At 35.5% G+C, this 24,955-nt stretch overlaps 1 protein-coding gene across 1 annotated transcript; it reads left to right on the forward strand.

The window, feature by feature from the left end:
• Positions 1-8,791: 8,791 nt before the first annotated feature.
• On the forward strand, positions 8,792-24,955 carry LOC147073103 (clotting factor G beta subunit-like). The gene is made up of 7 exons (XM_085945605.1): positions 8,792-8,937; positions 11,637-11,845; positions 13,717-13,856; positions 18,364-18,474; positions 22,383-22,440; positions 23,884-23,928; positions 24,879-24,955. The coding sequence occupies exons 1-7, from the start codon at positions 8,792-8,794 to the stop codon at positions 24,953-24,955; spliced, it is 786 nt and encodes a 261-aa protein (XP_085801731.1).

Genomic DNA, 24,955 nt, shown 5'->3' on the forward strand with positions numbered 1-24,955 from the left:
CATACATCATTTAATTTTAAAAAGAGTACCTAATAAATATTATCATAAATACGTATCATATTGTGATGAACCCATTTCTAATTAATTGTTTTTTAGATTCCTAATACAGATGATGAAAATGTGTGATTTATAATAATAATTATTATAATATGTAACTACATGCTTTGTCGACGTATTATGTAATGATAGTGATATAGAACCGTTTTACCATTGCGATCAATGCAAATAATTTGGACAATAAATAGTAAGAGCTCTATCTATATCAGTGGCGAAAACCTGCCTAAACCAAACCATATTAGTTTTTTGTATATTTTGGGTGATACGACAAAATTTTGCACACTTTTTCATTCATACTTATTTATTTTCGTTGGATTAAAAATACATACATATTACACATATTGTTGGTTCATTTTTCAAATTAATTAAGCCCTGCCTCAACCAAACTATAATAGATAAAAAAATATGACTATCTATGAAATATCCAAAGTTATGTATGATTTAATTGCATAATTTTAGACAGTTTATAGATAGATGAGTATATTTTGACTATTATCTATTATGGATTGGTTTTCGCAGGGTTTAATTTAATTTAAAAAACTAACCAACACCATCTGTAAATTGTAGTCGTATTTCAATGAAAACAAATACGTATGACTGGTAAAGTTTAGTGTTCACTATTCATGACGGATCTTAACAGCCTACCTCCACCCTTCGCCACTGATCTATATTGAAGGAGGTTTCGACATCTGTATTGGAATAATGTATCCATTTTCTAATTGTTGGCGGTACATACTACAAGTGTTACTCGCTTGTATTGACTGTATTGATTAAAAACTCACAATTTGACCAAAATTCACCGTTATATGCGCCGCGCACAAAGATATAACGGGGCGATATAACTCTACACTATACTATAATATATGCCAATATACGTATACATTACATCACAATACACATGAAAACTAATAAAAATTACGGATGAAAGCATTTTACCATCTTTCATTGAAAACCTAGTCTAGGTAATATTATTGGCGAAGCCAATTGGTAGAGCAATAGCTGTGTTCAACTAAATTTATTCGCATATGAAAATATTCTACTTACATGCGGGTAAATTTAGACGGACGTTGTTTTATAATAAATTAATTCTTAAAATAGGTTGTGTTTGTTTAACCCTCTCGGTTGACTCTTCATTTGTCTTAGTTTTTGTTTTTATTATTTATTTTATAGTTTGTTCTTTTAAATAAATCCAAATGTCACATTTTGAACGTCTTAACCATACAGTTTGTAATTTTCATGATATATTTCTGTTACAAAATCTGTTATTAATTCTGTAGACCACAAAGCTTTAAAAAACACTATTCAATTGTTTTATCGCTAAGTATATAATTTGACATAATTATGTAATTATATTGTCCCATTTTAAAAATTGTCTTCTCTTAGCAGAGATTTCTTTTTATTTCAATATATTATTATCTCCGTTTCTTTCCGTGACGCAGTTTCATAATAATGAACCGTTGTTACAACCTCACTTGTGAATATCTGGTACATACCAAACCAAACCGATGTAATTTATCAGAATATTTTTTAACCCAGTGTTGGTATAAACTGTTGTATGTACCTACTCCTACAGAGTCAACGGTACGCGGTATAGTTAGTTTTTTCCGACCATGTCCGATCCTAATAGGATCATAATATGGGCCTCTACAGAGTAGAAATTAGAAAAAAATTGTGTCGTCTTTAAATTATAAAAGTTTATTAATTAGTGTGTTTTATATTCAAAACTGAATATTACACAAGATTTAAAAATGTCACAATATTTTCAGAATGTTAAATAGAATTTAAAAGAATGTGACATTCTCAATTTTTGTTTATATTCAGTATTAAATAAAAAATAATAATTATTATCGAGTGTGAGGACGTTAAAATTATAATTTGGATTACCTACCTCTGACGCCATCTGGTGATGTCATTACTTACCTTGGTATAAATTACAAAAGTGGTAGCCATTTCTTGACGGAATTTGTAATATTGTACCTCAGATAGTATAGTAGTTAGGAATTATTCGCAAAAAGGACACTTGAATCGGTAGGTTGATTATGAGTGAGCACTCACTCGGAAAGTGAAGAAGAAGAATGTATATGCATGAATCTCACTCATTTATTTAAGTACTATGATTCCTTAAATAAGTATGTTTCTGAAGTATTTCAAAATTACCTATTATCAATAATTTATTGCTCAAAACACTATTAGAAAAAAGATTGGAATTAAAAATGGCATAGTGCAAAAATCAATATAAATATGTTAATTAGTTATATTCTTAATTTAAAAATAATTGTTGTGTGTAATTGTGTATTCTGTAAGGTTTATTTATAATATAATTTATAATAAAAAAATAAAAACAAAAAGATCTTTCATTAGTACCTACTAGATTATTTATGACTTAATTTAAACTTAAAGTAAATTGAGTGTAAATGAATATAATTGCGAAATAATTATTATTTAATTAGCATTTCGTTTTAGTAACTAATTAAAGATAATGACGTGATTGCTAAGGCAAAAGTGTTGTAGTGACAATTTACAACTTTAAAAGAATTTTTTTTTAATAAAAAATATATTGGTTTATTCTGTTAATTTACCTTAATTTTATCTTACTATATAGGCTGGATTTTTACCTGTATTCGAAAAGATTTGACGGGTACAGTTTAATACTCCGAAGTTACGCGACATGTGGGTCCGACGAAAATCACTTAAGTCGAATTAGCACTGAAGTCATTGTTACAACTTTGCATATCATCATCATCAGCCGGGGTCAATCCACTGCTGGATGAAGGCCTCCTCAAGCTTCTTCCAACTCTCTCGGTCCTGTGTCGTTCGCTGTCACGTATTTCCGCCGAACTATACCAGTTCATCAATCCAGCGGCTTTTAGGGCGACCCTGTGGCCGTTTTGTGCCCCTTGGGTACGACTGGATGACGGCATTTGTCCAGCGGCCGTTCTTTCGGCGAGCAATGTGCCCCGCCCATCTCCATTTTAGCTGTTTGGCAACGTCTATTACATCGCGTACTTCTGTCTGCTTCTTAACCCATTCGTTTCTCCTACGGTCCTTTCGCGTGATGCCCAACATACACCTCTCCATGCCTCGCTGTGCGACTCTAAGCCGTTGGACATCTCTCGTATTGAGGGTCCACGTCTCGCAGAAAAACGTGAGCACGGGTAGCACACATTGGTCGAACACCCTACGCTTAAGACACAATGGTAGGTCACTTTTGAAGATACTATTCAGACGTCCGAAAGCACTCCATCCCAGCTATGTTCTTCGAGCAATTTCATCGTGCATACTTCCGTCTATGGACACCGGCTGTCCGAGAGAGACGTAGCTGCTGACTTGCTCGAGTTGGGTACCATTAATACAGATAATCACAGGGTCCGAAAATCAGTTCCTCATCACTTTTGTCTTTGAGACGTTTATCTTTAGGCCGACCGTTTGACTGACATCCGCGAGTTTTTGCATTCTACCTTGGAGCTCTTTCGGGTCTTGTGAAAGTATAACAACATCATCTGCAAAACGCAGGTGACTGAGATGCTCCCCATCAATTGGAACACCTTTTTCCTCCCAATCAAGTTTCCTAAATATTTCCTCAAGAGTAGCGGTGAATAGTTTAGGTGAAATGGTATCACCTTGTCGAACACCTTTGTTAATGGGGAATTTACACGACCGTTGGTGCATGCTGCCATGCTGCATGCCGCACTTTGCATACAAATACATACAAATTTTGTTTAATTGGGACCAAGGACTAATAAAAACACTAGTTTAGAAGAAAAATATTTAATTGAATTGCAGTTCTTTGTACATATTAATATGTAGGTGCCAGTAGCGAGGGGTGGAGATAAGCTGTTAAAATCCGGCATACATAGTGCACATTACACTCTGTTAGTCATGCGTATGTATTTGTTTTTATTGAACTAAGACTACAATTCTATTTACAGATGGTTTTGGTTAGTTTTAAAAAAAATTAATTAAACACTGATTAGACCAAACCATGATAGTTTTATAATAGCGTCTACGTCTCTCCTACTATTCTCCAAATGTGTCTAGGTGAGCACAGCAACATTTTCAAACTTCATATTTTTTATGTTCATGCCTATCTACTAAAACTCACATATACATATACAATACGCTCATACATATACAATACATTTTTTATGTAATAACCTTTGCTGATGAACTTTTAGGGCGTTGACGATGATTTAAACAAACTAATAATAAAAAATAACTATTGGTCGCTGAAATGTCAATTACATCCTTTTGCCGTATCGATATCAATGTTTTTTAAAACCTTATAAGGAATTGCTAAAAGCAAGATTATGTTTGTGTTAGTACCTAGTAACTCAAGAGTGTTTTAATTTATTTATTTATATAAGATAATAACATATAAACCCATAGTTGTTTATTAAAATAAACGACGATGAAAAGGTTTTTTTTAATTTTAAATTTTATTTTATTCGTTGCACAGGTAAGAAGTAGAATACATCAATATTTTTTTTTATTCAATATCTACTAAATAAACACAATATTTAAGAATGTTAGATTCTATCGTTATAAGATATTTTATATTTTGTCTATTACGAACAAACACGGTATAACAAATTAGTCAATTGAGAGATTAATAAATTGTGAACTGCTTGATTGAAAGGTTTGATATCGACTGATTTGAATGTGAGATTTTGCCACATGTCCGATTCTTACAGAGTGGAGGTTTATATTAACAGATTTTTGTTTTTACGATAAATGGATGTCAGCCACTTGCTCAAATTATTAGGTCCATACTCTGACTCATTCACAAATTGAAAAAACAATATGTATATTTGCTAGACCCAAGTTTCGAATCTGGGACCCTGCGGACGCGCTGCCATCGTGGTTGATAGTAGGTATATTCTATTAAAAAAACATTTTAACCGAGATGGATCGAAACTCACGTCATTCACTATCCTAGTAGAAAAAGTTGGTCAAAACCCCGCAATTTTTGCATATTACTGATGTTTGCCCTTAAGTTGAGTGTATTGACGTATATTAACTGATCCCGATGTAAGGAGTCTAAATCGTGGGTTTTGGGGGTTATAAATTAGAGGTGAGTTGGAAATACTGTCACCAGTTTGTGTACTCAAGTTTCGGATGAAACTACCCATACTAAGTATTTGTGGTCCAATAAACTTATTCCAAAAAACTTGGGAGATATTATCGCGAGTCTCTGTTCTGTGCACTCGCCAGTTGATAGACTTATAACACTATTGACATTAAATGCACACAAACGAAATAGTACTTGAAAATAGGTATATTTTAATTTAATTGTCTATTGCGTTCGAATGTATGCATAATAGGTCATAAACTTTGTGTCGCAGCACAGTGATGAGATGACGCACAGGCTTAGGCTTGTTACATACCGCTCAAAACATGTTTAAAATTTAAAAAAAAATCACTGTTATTCATTTTTGTTAACAATAGTATTGTAACCTAACAGAAAAACAACTCATCAATTTTATAATAAATAAGACTTTTTGACAAGCGGAGCTCAGCGTATTTTTAGCGATTATATTGAAGCCGATACACAGTCTGAGTTCCCTGAGCCGATACGTTTTAAAAATACTAATAATATGGAGATGGTTTTAGTTTCAGTTGAGTATGAAACTTTTGTCGTATACGCACGCCAAACGATCTAAGTAGTATTCAAAATACTAGTTAGTATTTTGGAACAAGTTTATATACTAGGTATTTTTTTATACTGGTAGTAAGTATACTTAGTCTTCAAAATCGACCAGTTTTCCCATCTCTATTATAAATGCTCCGCCATTGATTACAAGCTTCTTCTTATTCTTGGACCATGTCCGAGCATATGGATTCCAATAATTATTCCAGTCGCTCGCCAGTCTTCTTGCGTCTTTAGATGTCATGCCAGCATTACGTAGCTCCGCTGTATACACTCTGTAGATACTATTTAGCGGCCTTCCATGATGCCGGAATCCGGTTGACTTGAAGAGCATACAGGCCAGGTTTAAATTCTCTTAAGGCATTCGCAGCACATGGCCGAGCCAGGCCTAACGTCGCCTCTTCACTCTCTGTGTGTTGAGAGTTACTCCTAGTTACTCATAAGTTGTGATCAAATTGAAGTGCATGTCGCTTACATGTCGCCTACTGTCACGCTGCCGCGGTGACGTCTATGGTTTCGTCATCTTGCAGAATATTTTGAACGATCACCATCTCTGTATATTCACTGAAAAATGACACTGATGAAGAACGCCAACTATAATGCATTAGTAATTTGAATTATTATTAATTATTCATGCTAATTTCAATTATTTTTAACAGTTTCTGCGTGTGCGTATGTTAAAATTACTTGCGATGTGATATCCATAGATAATATTTTGAATAGAACGCAACCTGCAGACTATAGATAAAAGACAACATTATTATAGAAAATACATAGTGCCAACCATAAAAACAAAAAAACCTGATTTTGACATGTGTAGAAAAAATGTAGACATGAAGAAGATAATAAAAACGCTTATTGAGTCATGCAGGTGTCGATGCAGTGCAGTTCAACGTGAGGTGACCTCAATGTTGTTCTGGTGATTTCGGCAGATTTTGCTAACTGACAATGTTCGTTTAAAGGTTCAAAATGTGCTACGGGATGGGAGCATCAGTCTGATAACATTTAAAACATCAATAAAAACGACATTATACACTTTTCCCCGTAGCGGCAGCTTACTGTGACGTCACTTGAAAGTAGACGACATGCAACATAATATATTTCGCGCTTTAAAGTCATATCACTGCACATCCAGTATTCGCCGCAAACATCTGTTCTTGAAGCTCAGTTGCTCGATTGCTCTGAGCCTTGATAAAGGGCCACGACTCCTTAGTTGATTACAATGATTATACACAAATATAATATATCCAGAAGGTTTTTGGTATAAGTATATGAGATTATTATTTTGTGTAATTTTAAAATAAATAAAAAATATGTTTTTTTTCATTTTACAGAGCGCGTTTGGACTTTTAAATTGTAGTAAGTTTACATCCCTATAAATGTTCAAAAATCTAAATCAAAGTACCTATGCTGTATATCAGGGGTAGTCAACCTTTTCATACCTACCGCCCACTTTTGTATCTCTGTTAGTAGTAAAATTTTCTAACCGCCTACCGGTTCCACAGTAATGGTGATTTATAAAGTACGGAAGTAAGAGTGACAGCAAGTTAAAGCGTATAATAATAATTACTTACCAAATACTTTATGTCAGACTTTCGCTAAGCTTGGTAGAATGAATCCTTATGAAACAAGTAACTGTAGTTAAATCTATCTTTTAATTTATACTTTTTGTGTGATGTCTGATGAAATTACATTTAATTAATTAAATTATTAATGAAATCCCTGACGCTGCGGACCTGCGTAACTAAATACTGGATATCTGGCTCAATTTTTGAGAGGAACAATTAATGAAGGTCTCCTTTTTCGGAAATATTCAGGCGGTTTTAAAATTAAATTGTCACGGGTAATTTTATGAAAACATAATGAATTTTTTTTTAAAACCCTTACCGCCGACCATGAAAGCTCGAACGCCCAATAGTGGACGGTAGGGAGCAGGTCAACTACCCCTGCTGTATATCGTCACCTCAATACTACAACTAGATTGCTCTGATTTGAAGCGCCTAGTTTCAAAAGCCCCAAAAACGGTTTTTGAAAAATTTTGAGTTAGACACGTATTTAGGTGTATATTTTTTAACTATATGATGGCCATAGATTGAACTTAAAAAAACGCCAAAAACCGTCAATACGTATCATCAAATATTGGGGTAAATTTCAAAACCCGCTAAAATTGTTGGGTGTGCTCTTCAAATACCCCTAAAATGGAAAGCCAAAATACTCCTTAGAATGTAAAAAATTAAAAAATAAAAACATAAAGTTCACAGATTTAATAGATATGATTTTTTCTCACTTTTCTCAAAACTACCTGAATTTTTTTTTATCATTTTTCTCAGAACTACCTAAAATCATTTTAGGGGCTTTTGAAACTAGGCGCTTCATTTCGTCACTGCTCTGGCAGAAGACACTAATTCGAAAAAATGACATATTGAGTTAGTTATACTAAAATGTTCCTTATTTCAAACTTTACCATCTGGAAACCTTCTTAATAAATAAACAGTTTTTATTTTAAAGTCATCCTTTTTACGATTACTTAATAAACTCACATGATAGATCATTTCAAACATTTTAACAACTTCAAAGTCAAATTACTCAAAACTAGTATTCTCCAGTTAGTGTGTTCTGCCAGAACAGAGACGATTTGGTCATTGTTGAGAAAATGAAATTTAAAGTTTACTTGATTCATATACATCTAGATTCTAGGCTATAATTATTATTTAAAATACAAATGGAAAATTGTGCTTGTCTAATTGGGAACAATTAAATAACGTTAAATGTTATGAAATAATATTATTATATTTATTTAATGCATTTATGGTTTTAAAGTTATCTAGGTAATATTTTCCAACACAAAAATAATACAGTTCCCATTAACTTCTGACTTACCTAGTTTATCATTTTGTAGAGAAGGAAATGTAGAATCATGTTCAATAGCTATCTCAAAAATAGTGAAAATCAAGTTACCTAGTTGTAGTATTGAGGTGATTATACATTCATTATAAATAAATTAATCAATAATTAAAAATCAGATTTCCTCATACTGACATAAATAATTCTTTAGGATGTGGTGTACAACCTTTGGCTAACAACGGAATGAGTGGTAGGATTGTCGGAGGTAACGAAACGACCCCACATTCCTACCCCTGGATGGTTGCCATCAAATTGAGAAACTACATACATTGTTCTGGATCCCTGATTACCAACAGACATGTTCTAACAGCTGGACATTGCGTAAAATGGTAAGCGTTTTCAAGCAGGCTTTATAGCATTAAATTCATAACAAGGGTGCGGATTTATATGCAACAAAAATCATGATTATATGCATGCACATATGCACTTAAAAAACGAAAAAATATGCAGTTAAAAATTAAGTTTTATATGGAAAAAAAATTGTAGATACCCACTTTACCTAATATTATTCATAAAATCGAAACACGAATTATTAATTTTAATCATTATAATACAATAACAAAATTAAACAAAAAAAATATTAGGATTATATCAAAATATTATCAAAAAGTATTTTTAAGATTTATTTTTTACAAGTGCAAATAATTAAAAAAGAAATAAAATATAAACTAAACACAACTTTAAAAAAACAAAAACGACACACTTAACTGTTTCTAAATACTATTTACTATTTTTTTTTGTCCGAAAAAATATTTTTTAAAAGGTGTTTTGGCATTATTTTTTTCCGCATATCTGCCTGTATTTGTTCATATGCGGAAAACCATCTCTCAATATCCACAGAGATGATTGGGCAAAATTTAAATAAAGGTGCCTGAGTTTTCACTTTTTCTGGAAAATCCACACCTGATCAGTTATGTAAGCAACAATTTTGTCAATGATTCTCTAAACCTTAAATCTGGATGAAAAATATTGGCATTTTTTTCGTTTATGTTTCCCATCACACCTGGGATGGAAGACAATATTTTTCTAACATCTTCCACCATGTCCAGTGACTCTGTTTAACAAAGTCCTCATGTCTCTTCCAGATTTTCGAATACTTTGGGTAAAAAAATGAGTCTCAGTCACAGCTATCGTCGGGTAATTTACGATGTTTTATAAATAAGTGCAAAAGCCCATAAATATGCATCTATTTATGAAATATGCACTAATGTCTCAAATAATATGCTCTAACGTCTCAAAAATATGCATTTATATGCACAATAAAATTTGATTTTTTGATTCTGCGTGTCTCAAAACGGATTTCTATGCAACTCTCATAACTGTGCTTACACCCTGATAAAACATGCACTAGCTAGCATTGGCGAAGGGTGACTTTTGGAAAGAGGTAGGCTGTGGAGATCTGATAAAAAGAACACACTTGTCAGGTGTACTTACTAGAAATAAGAAGATAATACGATATTACTACTAATGAATAGGTATACACTAATGACAACTTCAAAAACTCATTGACGACATACGGGGGGATATGCTCAGCGTAGGTAAAAATGGAGCTTTTATGGTATTTTTAAAGCATGATCCTGGACAATCCTTAAACGTTGTAGATAATCTATTTATATAATTTTGAAGCCATATTATTATCCTTTATATTTATTTTAAACATTTGATGACTGCATAAAGTATTTTTATTACATAAAATAGTATTTTTTAAAGCTCTCGCTCTAATGTTTTATAATAAAGTCATATTTCAGCACGTCCATGTGCAGTGGTATTAAGATTTTTTACGTTTATTAATTTTTAAACGCATTTATAAAACCATTAGTATAATTTATGTCGACATTATTATAGTGAAATATTTACGATAAAAAATTATATTGATAATCCCTGTGATCCCAAATTTGACAAGAATTAGGCATTTTATTATTCAAAAAATGGGCAATATTAACGCATTTGAAAATAATTCTAAAGATACTAATTATAAGCTATGTCTTTGACCATTGTGATAAACATTCTATGAATAATGGTTGCTTTATAATAATTATTGACCTAAGAATAAGGCAGTATTTTTTTGAAATACGCTATTTCTTTTGGCATTTCCCAGTAGTTAAACTACAACATACGGCCGTAGCCATAAATTGACAATATTGACTATAAATTAAAACAAACAAAAGAAACTTTAGATAAACTAAATCTTAACGTACTAAAATATGACTATATTCTAAAACATTAGAGCGAGAGGATTAAAAGAATACTATTTTTTGTAATAAAAATACTTTATGCAGTCATCAGATGTTTAAAATAAATATAAAGGATAATAAGGCTGCAAAATTATATAAAGAGATTATCTACAACGTTTAAGGAATGTCCAGGATCATGCTTTAAAAATACCATAAAAGTTCCATTTTGAACTACGCGGAGCACGTGGGCCGTTAAATTACGCATTTTCAAAACATTTATACACATCAAAAATCATTAGATAAAAGTTCTTTTTATTTTTAAAAGCAGTCCATATTTATTAATATTCGATTAAACACAATATAATTTTTTTTTTAAATTATCTAAATATTAATTATTTAGTTTTAGGCTCTGCGATCGGAGCTTACCTTAGTTCATACAATTCGATAGACTGGGCGGACCTACACGACGTAAAGTCCATATGAAAAAAATTGAGAGTTATTTGAAACATACTCCGAACTTTATTTACGTCAAGACAGGTGACGCGCTGTGGTATATTATTTAAAACCTTTGCAGATTGTTTTGTAATTATCTGTGTAATACATTTATACTCTCTCGTTGGCAAAATAAATTATTTTATAGAATATATTATAATCAAGTGATTATATACATAAGGCAATATGCAATTAAAAAATATTTTTCTTAAGAAGGTAGGCTTCAAATAATCGCCTTGTATGTAATCTTCGCCACTGCTAGCTAGCATATAAATTCGATCCCTATTCATAACATTGTGTGACATTTTTTGTGATACGGTTTTCGGTTTAGCGATGACATCTTTCTGTTGAAACCTTTCTAGGAATAGTTACACAGGATTGAAGGGTGTATTTGGAGCGCATGACCTGGATGAATCCAAAGGTGTAATTAGTAGAAACTTCATCGATGTGGTAATCCACGAGAACTTCGACTCTAATGAAGTCAGGGATGAGTTCGACATCGCCATTTTGACAATGGAAAAACCAATCAAATTTACTGATAAGTTTCTGCCAGTATGTCTACCGCCACCAGGTAAGTTAATATAATAATTAAATGTTTTCTTATAATAATACGAGGGTGGGTCAATAATTCCTTAGAAAAAAGCATTAAAACAGTTTTTATTTTTGTATTTTTTTTTATTTCTCAACATAATCTCCTTGGAGCTCAATACACTTGGTTAGACGTTTCTCAATTTTTTTTAAACCGTCAGAAAAATAAGTTTTCGGAAGGTCCTCAAAATAAGCATTTGTCCGATCGATGACTTCTTCATTTGAAAAAAAACGTTGTCCACTTAGCCATTTTTTTAAGTTTGGGAAAAGGAAAAAGTCACTGGGGGCTAAATCTGGCAAATACGGTGGGTGGTCGACCAATTCGAACTTCAATTCTTCAATTTTAGCCATTGATCGTAAACATGTGTGAACACGGGCATTGTCCTGATGAAAGAGGATTTTTTTCCTGTTTAAATGAGGCCGTTTTTCTTCAATTTCGTTTTTTAGCTGGTCCAATAAAGATGCATAATAATCCCCTGTTATTGTTTTTCCTTTTTCCAAATAGTCAACGAAAATAATTTCACGTGCATCCCAAAATACAGTAGCCATAACCTTACCAGCTGATTTTACGGTTTTCGCCTTCTTTGGACATGGTTTGTCTTCGCAATCCACTGCTTTGACTGTTCTTTCGTCTCGGGAGTATAGTGGTGTATCCATGTTTCATCTACAGTCACAAAGCGACGAAAAAATTCATCCGGATTGCGTTGCATGAGCGACAACAGGGCTTTAGAGGCCACCACCCTATTGCGTTTATTGTCGACTGTGAGCAAACGCGGCACCCATCTTGCAGAAATATTTTTCATGCCCAATTTGTCATGTAAAATAGAAATGACGCTACCTTTTGAGATCCCTGTAACCTCAATTATCTCACTCAACTTTAATCTTCGGTCACTTAACACCATATCGTGGATTTTATTGATCATTTCTGGTGTAGTCACCTCTACAGGACGTCCTGAGCGTGCTTCATCCTTTGTTGATGTACGACCACGTTTAAATTCATTTAACCAGTTATAAATAGTTGCAAGCGAAGGAGCAGATATGCCGTGAACTAAATCCAACTCATTTTTTATTTCCTTTGCTGTTAACCCTTTTATATTAAAATGTTTAATAACAGCTCTAAACTCAATTTTCTCCATTTTCCATTTTTCCATTTTCCACAAGCAATTTTTTTTTAAATGTACGAGAAACACACAACAACCCGACCAATCTGATTGAAACTTCGCAGCATACTGAATCGGTAGTGCCGCTGCATGAAAACAAACCGCTTACAGTACTAGTCGCGCCACCTGTCGGCTTTTCTAAGGACTTATTGACCCACCCTCGTACCTTTTAGTACGCACGTGTGTGTTGTGGAGTCCTTCATTCAGGTAAGTACTTCGATGTATTGGTGAGTGAGAGAGGCATACGGGCACAAGTATAAAAATGAATAACACAGATGTTTATTTTATAATTCCGCCCAGAATTATATTTTATTAGACTAAAGCATGGACAAGCATTGATCTTATTACAATTACATTTAAAGAGGTCTAAGATTAGGCACTACACTGACGTTATTTTTTTGGATTGATTTATTTAGGTACCTTGTGTTATTCACATTGTATTAGGTTTCACGGATCACTGGTTATTTATTTCGCTCTTGCGTGGTAGGGGTTTATACGATTATTTATTAAAACGGGAACACTACAAGGGATATACTGATTTACAAAATCGAGACGGGTGGGATTTACTTTGTGATGGTGCATCCGCTGCGTGGAGCGGATACTTGCGTGGTGCCTACCAGCTTCGGGATTATCTTTCTACCACCGGGGTGAATTTATGACTGACTGATTTAAGAAGCATCTTCCCGCTCGTAAGATGCGGGAGAGGGGCTGGTGGGGGTACTTCCTAAATTTCGGACAAATGTAAACTGCGATCGCCTCGGTGACTTCAACGATAAGTTGAATGCTTTCTCCATCGGGGTCGGATGTATTTTTACCGAGAAGGGCAAACAGGTGGTAGTTTTTTTTTGTGTCAGGAGACGCTGAGAAACTTCATGTTCATTTGCGAAATATTTATTTTATAATATTTATCGGGGGTTGCAAACTTGCGGGGCATATAGTGATTTTACGGGATGGTAGTCGTTGTTTTATGTAAGGTTTCTGATTTGGGATTGGCGACGTCTCTTCGCGAGGGGTTGTATTTGGTATCAATAGGTACAATTTAAAAGCCGGCCTTTATGATATCTTATCGATCTACCAGATATATTTATTATCTATTAACCGTAGGTACTCCAAACATTGGGTCTCCATAAAAATATTGATGTGAAACCTTCACTAATAGATTCGTGAGTGAGTTGATAGAATTAAGTTGTAATCAAATTGACCTGCATGTCGCCTACTGTCACGCTATCGCGGCGACAGATTTAGTCTATGGTTTCGTCATTTTGCAGAATATTTTGAACGATATCTCTGTAAATTCACTGAATAATGACACTGATGAAGAGTGCCAATTATAATGACGTATTAGTAATTTGAATTATTATTAATTATTCATGCTAATTTCAATTAATTTTCACAGTTCCTACGTGTGCATACGTAAAATTAATTGCTACCATAGATAATATTTTGAACAGAACCCAACATGCAGACCATAGATATTAGACAACATTCTTATAGAAAATACGTAGAGCCAATCGATAAAAACAAAAAAACCTGATTTTGACATAAGTCGAAAAAATGACTGTAGGTATGTAGAAGATGATAAAAACGTTCATTGAGTCATGCAGTGCAGTTCAGCGTGAGGTGACCTCATTGTTGTTCTGGTGATTTCGGCAGATTTTACCAACTGACAATGTTAGTTTAAAATTTTAAAGGTTCAAAATGTACTACGGGATGGGAGCATCAGTCTGATAACATTTTAAACACCAAGAAAAACGACATTATACATTTTTTTCCCGCAGCGGCAGCTTACTATGACGTCACGTGATAGTAGGCGATATGCACCTCAATTTGATCAGAACTTTAATGTTTTATAAAATATTGACATCGATCTACTTTTTGAGATATAGCGGTCAGGGGGCGAAGCTCCATTACTATATCGATACCATAGCTATATACGAAAGCAGCTAAATAAACCGTGTTCTAATATAATTGCGTCTGAAATTTTCACACAAGTTGTCAATTTTATTTTAAACCCTTCGAAGTAAATGTGTTCAATGAGCAATGCTCAATGAAATTTTATATTCTGGTAAATAATTAACCTAGATTTACTATAACCGTATAGAATTGGATTGATGATTATTCCCAGAAAGGGTTAATCGATTGTATGATACATTTAAGAACATTTGACTTGTTTATTTACTGAATTATATCGAATGAAGTATTTAAAATGGGAAGACGTGGATTCTGTTTTTCATACGAAATACCTCGCTGATCATCCAGCATCCGTTAGCTCCGCCGCAAATTTCCTGTAGATCATTGATCTCCTAACTCTATGTTATTACACCCCCCTTTAAAAAAAATCTAATTTTGGCGCCTTCCCGACCCTTTATTTAAAAATTAATACCTACAGACCCATTTTAAAATGGCAAAAAATGTATCCATACAAACAATAAAAAAAAACGTTTTTAACAGAATAAAACCAACGTTTTATTATGTGGTATATATTCATATTTAAATTAATTAGTTTTTAATATGATGGATATGCTTGTTTATTAGCACAAAGTTTATTACGTCATCTAGGTGTCATTGAGGAGAGTGCTACTTGTAGCTCTTTATCTTCTACTTAACGGGCTCGATATTTAGATTTCATTGCAGCTAATGCATCCACGGTGGCCGCACGGCTTAAGCGTTGGACTATCACGCCGTGGGTCCCAGGTTCGAATCCTGGGTCTGGCAAGTACACATATTATTTTTCAATTTGTGTGTGAGTCAGGGTATGGACCTAATAGGTTGAGCAAATGGCTGACATCCATTTCTCGTAAAAAAACAAAATCTGTTAATACAAACCTCTACTCTGTGGAGGCCCATATGATCCCATTAGGATTGGACATCGTCGGAAAAAAATGCAGAAAATCCCGTTTTGCATAAATATGATGTTATGAATGGGAACAGTAAGTGCATTGCTTTGCTTGACAAAATATTGCATTCTTCACTTCGATTCAACCAAAACTGACCAGGTGAAAAGAGTGAAAACTCTGAAATTGTTGTTTCAACGAAGTATTGCATGATATTTCAATAAATGTTTACTTTTCTACAGTAGTTAATCATCCTGTTCGCGCCTCCCTTTGCAATAGTCTGCGGCTCCCCAGGGAGGTGCGCCTCCCAGTTTGGAAATTGCTGCTGTAGATAGAATTTAACGATCTTCCAGGAACTTGTAATCCAATCGAACGTGCAGACAAGTTTGAGACTCTCTTGAAGCATAGACGAGACAGATCCAACGTCGAACTACATTTCACATTTCTGATAAAGTAATTACACACCCAATATATCAAAAAAATTCTCTAGATAGGATTTTTTTTTTTTTTTAGAATTATTAATAACCATGTCCTTGCTTTTTCGTACAAGGTGGTTTGTTAGTAATTGAACAATCACAAACACCCAGGCTTTGAGAAAAACACATAAATATTTTTGTCGTGACCGGGAATCGAACCCAGAACTCTCGGGTGGAAGGCCAGCGCCTTACCCACTGCACCACGAGAGCCGCCTGTCTAGATAGGATTTACATGTCTTTGATAACTGTGAAATACCGTTTTGTCTGTGTGAAATATTTTATAATACTTTTTTTTAGTAAAGAAACTCGCAGGAAGGCTTGCCATATTAGCAGGATGGGGTCGATTATTTGAAGATGGACCCCCTTCAGACGTTTTACGACATGTTTGTATATTTTTTTTATTAATTAATTAATCTAATACCAGTGAATACGTGTGTTAATTAAAGTGCTAAGTACCAAAAAGTAGTATTGCCTGTGGTTACAAAATAATGAGTCATTGCAGTAAAATTGGACGAAGCAGACATTTTGAAAAATGTGACTTCACTGTGTGAAACAATCGCGGCAGCTTCCATAATTATAGGAATTAAGAACTCGCGAGTGTCAACACACCGTCGTCAGCCATGTTATATTGAATGCCGTTGATCACTGCAGTGGTACTTACACCGTTATAAATAAAACACGCCAACGGACTTACAACGTCGCCAGATTTAAATATTTTGCTGTATTTTTTGACTTGCTTGAGGCACTTAGACCGTAGTTGACGTTATGTTGGTACGTAGAACATTTTTCTATAAAAATGTCAGTTTTTATTGTTTTGGTACTTAGCGCCTTAATTAATACACGTATTTATACTCTGATAATATAAACTATATTATGCAACCATACTGAACTGTTATGATAACTCTCTATAAATATTTCAATTCTATAGTAATATAACAGATCATACATATTAAATTTAATTATGTTTCAGGCAATTTCCTGTAATGCCCCATCCAAATAATCTTAAGTCATGTATCTCCTTGGCCATTCAAACTAGTGCAGATCAGACCGCAAAATTAACAACAATAAAGAATTAAACCATAAAACATTAATTCAATTACAAAGCCATAAACAAGACCCAAGGGGTGACCGCGCTGTAGGTATATGCGTTACCCTACCCGGTTACATGTAAATAATTGTACGTATCCATTACATTTCACCGTAGCACAGTTCGCCGAGATGAAAAAAATACAGGTTGTCAGGTATTGAATATGATGATGGTTTGAAAATTGTTCGATTTGATATTTTGTATTTCTAATTTATGTAATACCTATTTTCTATTATCATTCCCTTGTATTTCGGTAAGTTTTATTGTATATTTTGTAAGTGTTCTAGGTACAAGTAGGTTTACAGGAAGTCAGACGGGAACCGCGCCAATTTTCATAGCCGATTTTGGCAAAATTCATGAAGGAAAACCTAACCTAACATAACCTAATAAATAATCCAGTATATCGGCTATTTTCAAAATTTGCCGCTGGCTTCTTGTAAACCGACAAGAACCGTATGTTATAATTTTATCTCAGTAGGTACTATTACTATACGACCCAAAGTGGTTGGACGATCTTTAATACACGACCATATCGTCTCTGTTCTGGCAGAACACACTAACTGGAGAATACTAGTTTTGAGTAATTTGACTTTGAAGTTGTTAAAATGTTTGAAATGGTCTATCATGTAAGTTTATTAAGTAATCGTAAAAAGGATGACTTTAAAATAAAGACTGTTTATTTATTAAGAAAGTTTCCAGACGGTAAAGTTTGAAATAAGGAACATTTTGGTATAACTAACTCAATATGTCATTTTTTCGAATTAGTGTCTTCTGCCAGAACAGTGACGATATATTCTGATACAACATTTCACGGTGAAGTGTGATACGGCGAACTGCATACGTACAAATTTTCGAACACGACCCTACTCAAAGAACTACCATAAATTACAGTCCACTTATATTATTGCCAATACCATCTGTAATCTTAAATGGTTTTATTATAGGTAAGGTTAAAGATCATCTCAAACGAGAATTGTTCGAGATCTTCTCAAATGAGACGCAACATGAAGCCACACATGATATGTGCCTTTTCCCAAGGAAAGGATGGATGCCAGGTACCTAGCCTTTATTTTTATGATCATAAGTTTATGTATCCAGGTTTGTCCAGGTTTTTTCCAGGCGTTTATGTATGTTTACTGATCCATGTCACATCCTGTGGGACTGTCCACTTAAGGGCCCCGAACGAGCGGAGTTGTTTGCCCGGGTCCGACCTCATTCGGGCCCAATAGGACACGCGGACATGGTGGCAACCGAGGCCAATTTTGCGGCCTTTACTAAATTCGCCAGAGCGTACGGGGGGCGGGACTCTCTCGACTCCCCTTGCGACTCTTCAAATTAAAGTCACTCTGATAGTTGCCATATAAATTAACATCATGCATTCGCACTTCGGTGCAAGGTTGCATCACCAGTCCCGTGCGGCTCTGCTCGGGACAACATGAGGGCTTAAATTCTTTGATCTGGCACACGTAAGGGTTATGTTAGCCGGCCGCGTATGACGTGGCTGCATATACATAACGGGAACGGAGGTGGGAATTTTACACACCATGATCCATGTCACAGCCCTTCTTAAAATATAAATCTATTATTAAGATTTGTTATTTACTAGCTTGCCATTCGGACCTGGTAACAGAGATAGACGACAAGAGACAGGCGATACTACAGATCTCCCATAATCGATACACCTTTTTATGATTTTACCGAGGCTTTGACTGCGACTCGTTGTCATATCGCCTCTTCTCTTCTCTTCTAGAAGTTCCGTTGATTAGGTCCCCACTCCAATTCTGTTAAAGAACTTTACAATAATTTTGCCAGGCTCTTCCGTCTTACCCACCGCCAGGGCACGTTTCAATTCATCGACATTCTCAAAGATATCCGCAATTCGCAACTGTACTATGTCGTTAAGGCTATACCTCAATAATCTGTTGAGGCATGCTCTAAAAAGATCGTGGCTAGGCGATGCGCGGATTGCGGGTCGCGGGTGCAAATGACGCATGTCGACCGAAATATAATTTGTCATATAAATCCAACATGCGTCCATTTAATGTTCTATTTATTGTTCTATTAGTAAATTTTGCGGCCTTTACTAAATTCGCCAGAGCGTACGGGGGCCGGGACACTCTCGACTCCCCTTGCGACTCTTCAAATTAAAGTCACTCTGATAGTTGCCATATAAATTAACATCATGCATTCGCACTTCGGTGCAAGGTTGCGTCACCAGTCCCGTGTGGCTCTGCTCGGGACAAAATGAGGGCTCAAATTCTTTGATCTGGCACACGTAAGGGCTTGCGCAGACAGAGAGCGGTCGGAGTTCTGCGTTCAACCGACCGTTGACCGCTAACGTTCAGGGACAGCAGACAGGTGGCGGTCAACAATAAGCGTTCCATTTGTTTACAAACGTTGTACTGACACAAGCGCTGCATAATGCGAGACCACTATATTCCGACTGCGAGTGGAAGTGAGAAAGCACCGCTGTTGCGTACTCACTCCCTCGTGTGGTTTCGCTCTATGTTGTGTGACTGCTCAAATTCCTATGACGGGACTGGACGGGAGGTACGGCGTTCTTTGTAATTCCGGGCATAGAACTCCAGAACTCTAGCGTTCCAATTGACCGGCGCGGTCTGACCGCCGGCTGTGTACCCATACAGTATGAAGTCCATACAGTACAAAGAACGCCGAACTCCGAACGCGGAACGCAGACCGCCTGACCGCGCTCTGTCTGCGCAAGCCCTATGGGTTATATTAGCCGGCCGCGTATGACGTGGCTGCATATACATAACGGGAGCGGAGGTGGGAATTTTACACACCATGTTCTATTAGTAACAGTAATAATATATTCATTGACATGTTTTCTTTTTAAAGTAAATGGGTAACGTTTTTAGTCATCTTTACACGATTTAAGAATTAATACCCCCGTCACCATCACGAAACAAAATTAGGTATTGACACCTCGACGTTCGCTCTCAGACTGCCAGCGTGTCCAAAATTTCGTCGCGCCTATAGTTGAAAATTATTTGCCGTTTCACTGAAGTATCGCCTTAATATTTAGGGCATTGTACAGCTATATGTATAATGTCGTCTAAAACATCACAATCATCGCAGAGCTGTGAATCGCTCTTCCCATGAGGACATCAAATCTTTTACCCATTGTGTGACTCAGTATCAGCTTAAGCTCATTTCTCTCGAAATGAGACTCTACAAACCAGGGCACCAACTGTGGGGATGGTAGAATGGATTACTCGATACACCCTATTGCACCTCGATGTTTTTGTCGCATTTTCTCGCGTGCATTCTCCATACTCAGGCAATCCACGCAATGAATATCAAGCCTGCGCATAAAACCAGTCGTTAGGACAAGTGGTTGTCGTGTGTTGCAAGCCTAATTGACATGCTATCATGATATACAAAATAAATTCGATTAACTGCATCTGCTAGTAATTCTTGTTTCTTGACATTTTAGACCTTGCATAAAATAGACATGGTGACTTTTATGGCTTTACAATCTATGGCCTCGGGCTTGTTACCCGTTCAACATGTCAATGTAACTGAGAAATGCAGGATGCAAACCAATATCCTCTGGGAATGTTCTAAAATGTGTAAGAAAAGGGAAAAACTGCTCACATCGGTCGAACCAGATGTTGGACACATCGAACAATTTTACGTCTACGTGGCCCTCTCTCCCATGAGCACTCTTAAGTCATGTAAATTCATTTAAAGCACACTTGAGTTCATGGTGACATCAGTCTTGTGTAACTGATTTTGAGGCATTCATAATCATAAAAAAATACTGATGCTTCACACCAAAAGTAAGATCTTGTGATACGCCCAATATAGACCGGGTGTGGTGTGGGGCATTTGTGATTATTAGTGGGGCCATTAACTTAAATGTTTCTTGTTACGTGTCCTGCATATTGCTGCTTTTAGTGGTAATTCTAATCTATCGATGACTATAGTCCGACATCATAAACGTTAATTTTTTGATGTTCAGTTGTTTCGGCCAGTACAAGAGCGACTAAGAAAGGAACAGCCCGTATTACACGATCGTCAAAATTACTTTCAATGTGAATAATTATTATTAAACTACTGTCCACATCAAGATCTCGGCGATAACAGAAAGTCGCTGTAGTCGCAGGTAGAATATTTATGTGCTGTCGTTTGTTCAGAAAACAAATCCGGCGAAATTGGGTTGTTAATTTATACCAATAATTCTATTCTCAGTAATTCAATTAGAAGTCACTTTAGCTCTCGTGTTGCTGATGAAAATATAAGTCGAACTTGGTTATTACGAGGAAGATGGGACCGACTGAATTTGCTCGTTATAAGCATTACTCATCATTTCGTTTTACCTATAACATTTTTCGCGCCACGTTCTACTTAAGCACAGAACATAAAAAATCTGAAAACCATCGTAAAAATCCCCGAAACAAGCATGGCATTTATAAACTACAAAAGAAGTTGTTTAGTGTAATGAAGTGCTGAGCCGCCGGCGATGGTAGGTACCTACTGACTTCACAAAGCTTTAATTTTTTACATGCAATTTCAACCATATGCGTGGATACTTTTTCATTATTGTCGGCGAAAACTTATTACCAATGAAGTACTTAGACACTTAACTAGTGTCATAAACGTAATCCGATCCAGGTGGCATCGGTTTAATTAACTGCCCGGTCGGATTTTATTGCTTAGGGTCGAAAATGTTGTTTTTAAACGATCGACAGATTAACAGTTTTGCTCGGTATACCCGAGAAGTAGCTCGTTATAAAAGTAAATAAATGTATGTAGAAACAAAGTCAACTAATATTACCTAATTACATCCGAGATCTCGCTATTTCCGTGATCGTAATAACCAAGTTTGACTGTAGTTATCTAGAAGAAACAAAAAAGTAGCTTCGCTTTTAAACTAACTTTACCGTTACAACAGAAACGATTGACAAAAATATCAGTTAATAATATTATTTTACTACAGGGTGACAGCGGCGGCCCACTGGTTTATGAATTATTCCCTGGAAAATTTCAACAAATTGGTAAGTCAACATTTTCGATACCTAATATAACCCGGTGGCGAGGGGTTAGAGCCGGGCCACACCGGGCGACTCTGGTCTCGAGACAAGTCGCCGAGACCAGACCGATGTATGCAGTTATATGGACCATGCCACACCTGGTCGCCCAGTAGTCGCGCAAGCAAGCATACATCGGTCTGATCTCGGCGACTGGTCTCGAGACCAGAGTCGCCCAGTTCTTAGGCTGTTAAAATTCGACATAAATAGTTTTTCACTGGACTTGTTGGACTTTTTCAGTCATACTTATTATTGTTTCCACCCCTCTCGATCATAACCGAAACAACTGCAGAATGCGTGTCAAACATAATTGTCGAGAGCCGTTCCTTTATAGGGAATCCAATCCCGAGCCAAAATTTTGATCCCGGGATTGGCATTTTTTTCGATAGTTAATATTATTTTTTTATTTATACAAATAACATTGATAAAATTGGTCAAAAATGTCTAGTATAATTTATACTATTTAAGTTAAGACATTTAATGTTAACATTCAGTACGTTAAATCTTGGAAATACATGGGTTTAATGTAGTAAATAATATTGTAATATAATGTAAAAGATTTTTAAGAAAAGATACGTTAATAAAATTCGTCGTAGAAACAAGTGCCTGCCTGCACGTCCGTGGCACTGGCGGTTAGACGCCGTTCGCGTGCCAGAACGTCAGTGGCGTCTAGCTGGTTAAATAAACAAATTTATTATTCTTCTGATGTTCTTACGATTGCGTATGACAACAAACAAATGTTATTTATTATCAGTGAGCATCCGGCGATTCCCCCTGTGACATGTGCATGTATATACACTTCATTAACATAATTTTGTACACATACTAATTGATTGTGATTGATAGAAAAATCAATCCCGAAGGTCTCGGGATTATTTTTACTATTCCCGGGATTCATAGGTATCGAAAATTGTCCGGGATCCCGGGATTGGATTCCCTTATCTGCAGTGTCTGGATGATTGACTGGTTCGTCCTGTGCATCAATAAATTCAAACTTATTATATTTGTTACAATAAGTGCTAATATCGCTAGTATCGAAATACAAAAAATGATCGATAGCTGCCTATATAGTAGTCTTGTGTATAGAATAGATGCGCCAACGGCTAAAGCATAGAGGTGTCAATACATATTGTAAATCTTATGTACTATTTCTACGAATAAATCTTCTACAATCCATTGATACGGTAGAGTACGTATGTAGGTAGTATGGAAAGTACAGCAGAAATTGATTTCACACTATATTTTTACAAGATTTGACCATAGAGATATTTTGAGATTTCATTATTTTTCTTCTCGCGTCCTACATGCGAGTTACGCGCGAGTGACTTCATATTTATACAGAGCTCGAAATAAACTTGTGAGATTATTTAATAATGTTGTAAATAATATTATTTTTCATATTTTTTTTAGGAATCGTATCTTGGGGCATTGGATGCGCTAATCCGAAGTATCCAGGTAAGTTATTATTACATAATATTATGTGGTGGCGCTTTTAGCAGTTGACTGTATAATTTTGAAGGTGATGGTACATTACGGATCTAGGGGGGAGGGTTTAGACAGTATGCCAGACACTGACCTTTTTTGATGTTGATGATGGCTCCGTGGTCTGATGCACTGTCACTCTGACATTATAGAAAACTTAATAAACTAAATTTTAATAATAAATATTACCATAAATAATATGTAATAATAAGATTGGATCCTTTAAACAAATTCAGGTTTTATAACATTTTTATAATTTTAAGATATGTTTATCTTTGACTTAAAATAAAAAAAATATACCTATCACTTTTTAATTTTCAGATACATATTTATTAATTAATACAGTTTAAATTGTAAATTATCAAAAAAAAATGTTTCAAATTGCAAGCTTCGTATTTTCCGCTAGGTAGAGACTTTGCCTTAACAGTTAACCCCTTATTCCACACTATACGGTTTTAAGTATTAAGGGTATGGAAAAAATCCGAATCGGCAACAAGTTCACAGTCTTTTCACACTATACGGTTTATGCACGGTTTTTTTCCGTCACAAGCTCCGTTTGTGGTTGAGTGTGATTGGGTGAATAAATCGACTGACCGTACGATTTAAAACCGCCTAATCTGAAAGCGTGCATTAGGTCACGTACACCACTGAGTAATCGGTGGCCGTCCGAGCGCCGTGAAGACAGTGCAATGGACGGCTGCTATACGGCGCCGTTTCGGTTTTTAACCATCGCCGTGTAATGTGAAAAGGGCCATGGTCTTCTTCACGCCACTAAAAGAATGTCGCCGCTCGATTTTTTGCCGTACGGTCAAAACCGTATAATGTGAAAGGAGCGGTACCCTTCGCCACTGGTATGTAGCGACTGTTTCAATATATTACGCATTTTCTTATGTATTTAAACCGGTTTTTGTTTTTTTTTTCAGGAGTTTACACATCCGTATCGTATTTTATTGACTGGATCCAAAAGCATATCGGAGACGGAGAAATTTGCAATGATTAG

Source organism: Rhyacophila brunnea, unplaced genomic scaffold (assembly GCF_057557595.1).
Source record: "Rhyacophila brunnea isolate RB1 unplaced genomic scaffold, BYU_Rbru_1.0 scaffold_18, whole genome shotgun sequence".
In the NCBI taxonomy this organism is placed as follows: Eukaryota; Metazoa; Arthropoda; class Insecta; order Trichoptera; family Rhyacophilidae; genus Rhyacophila; species Rhyacophila brunnea.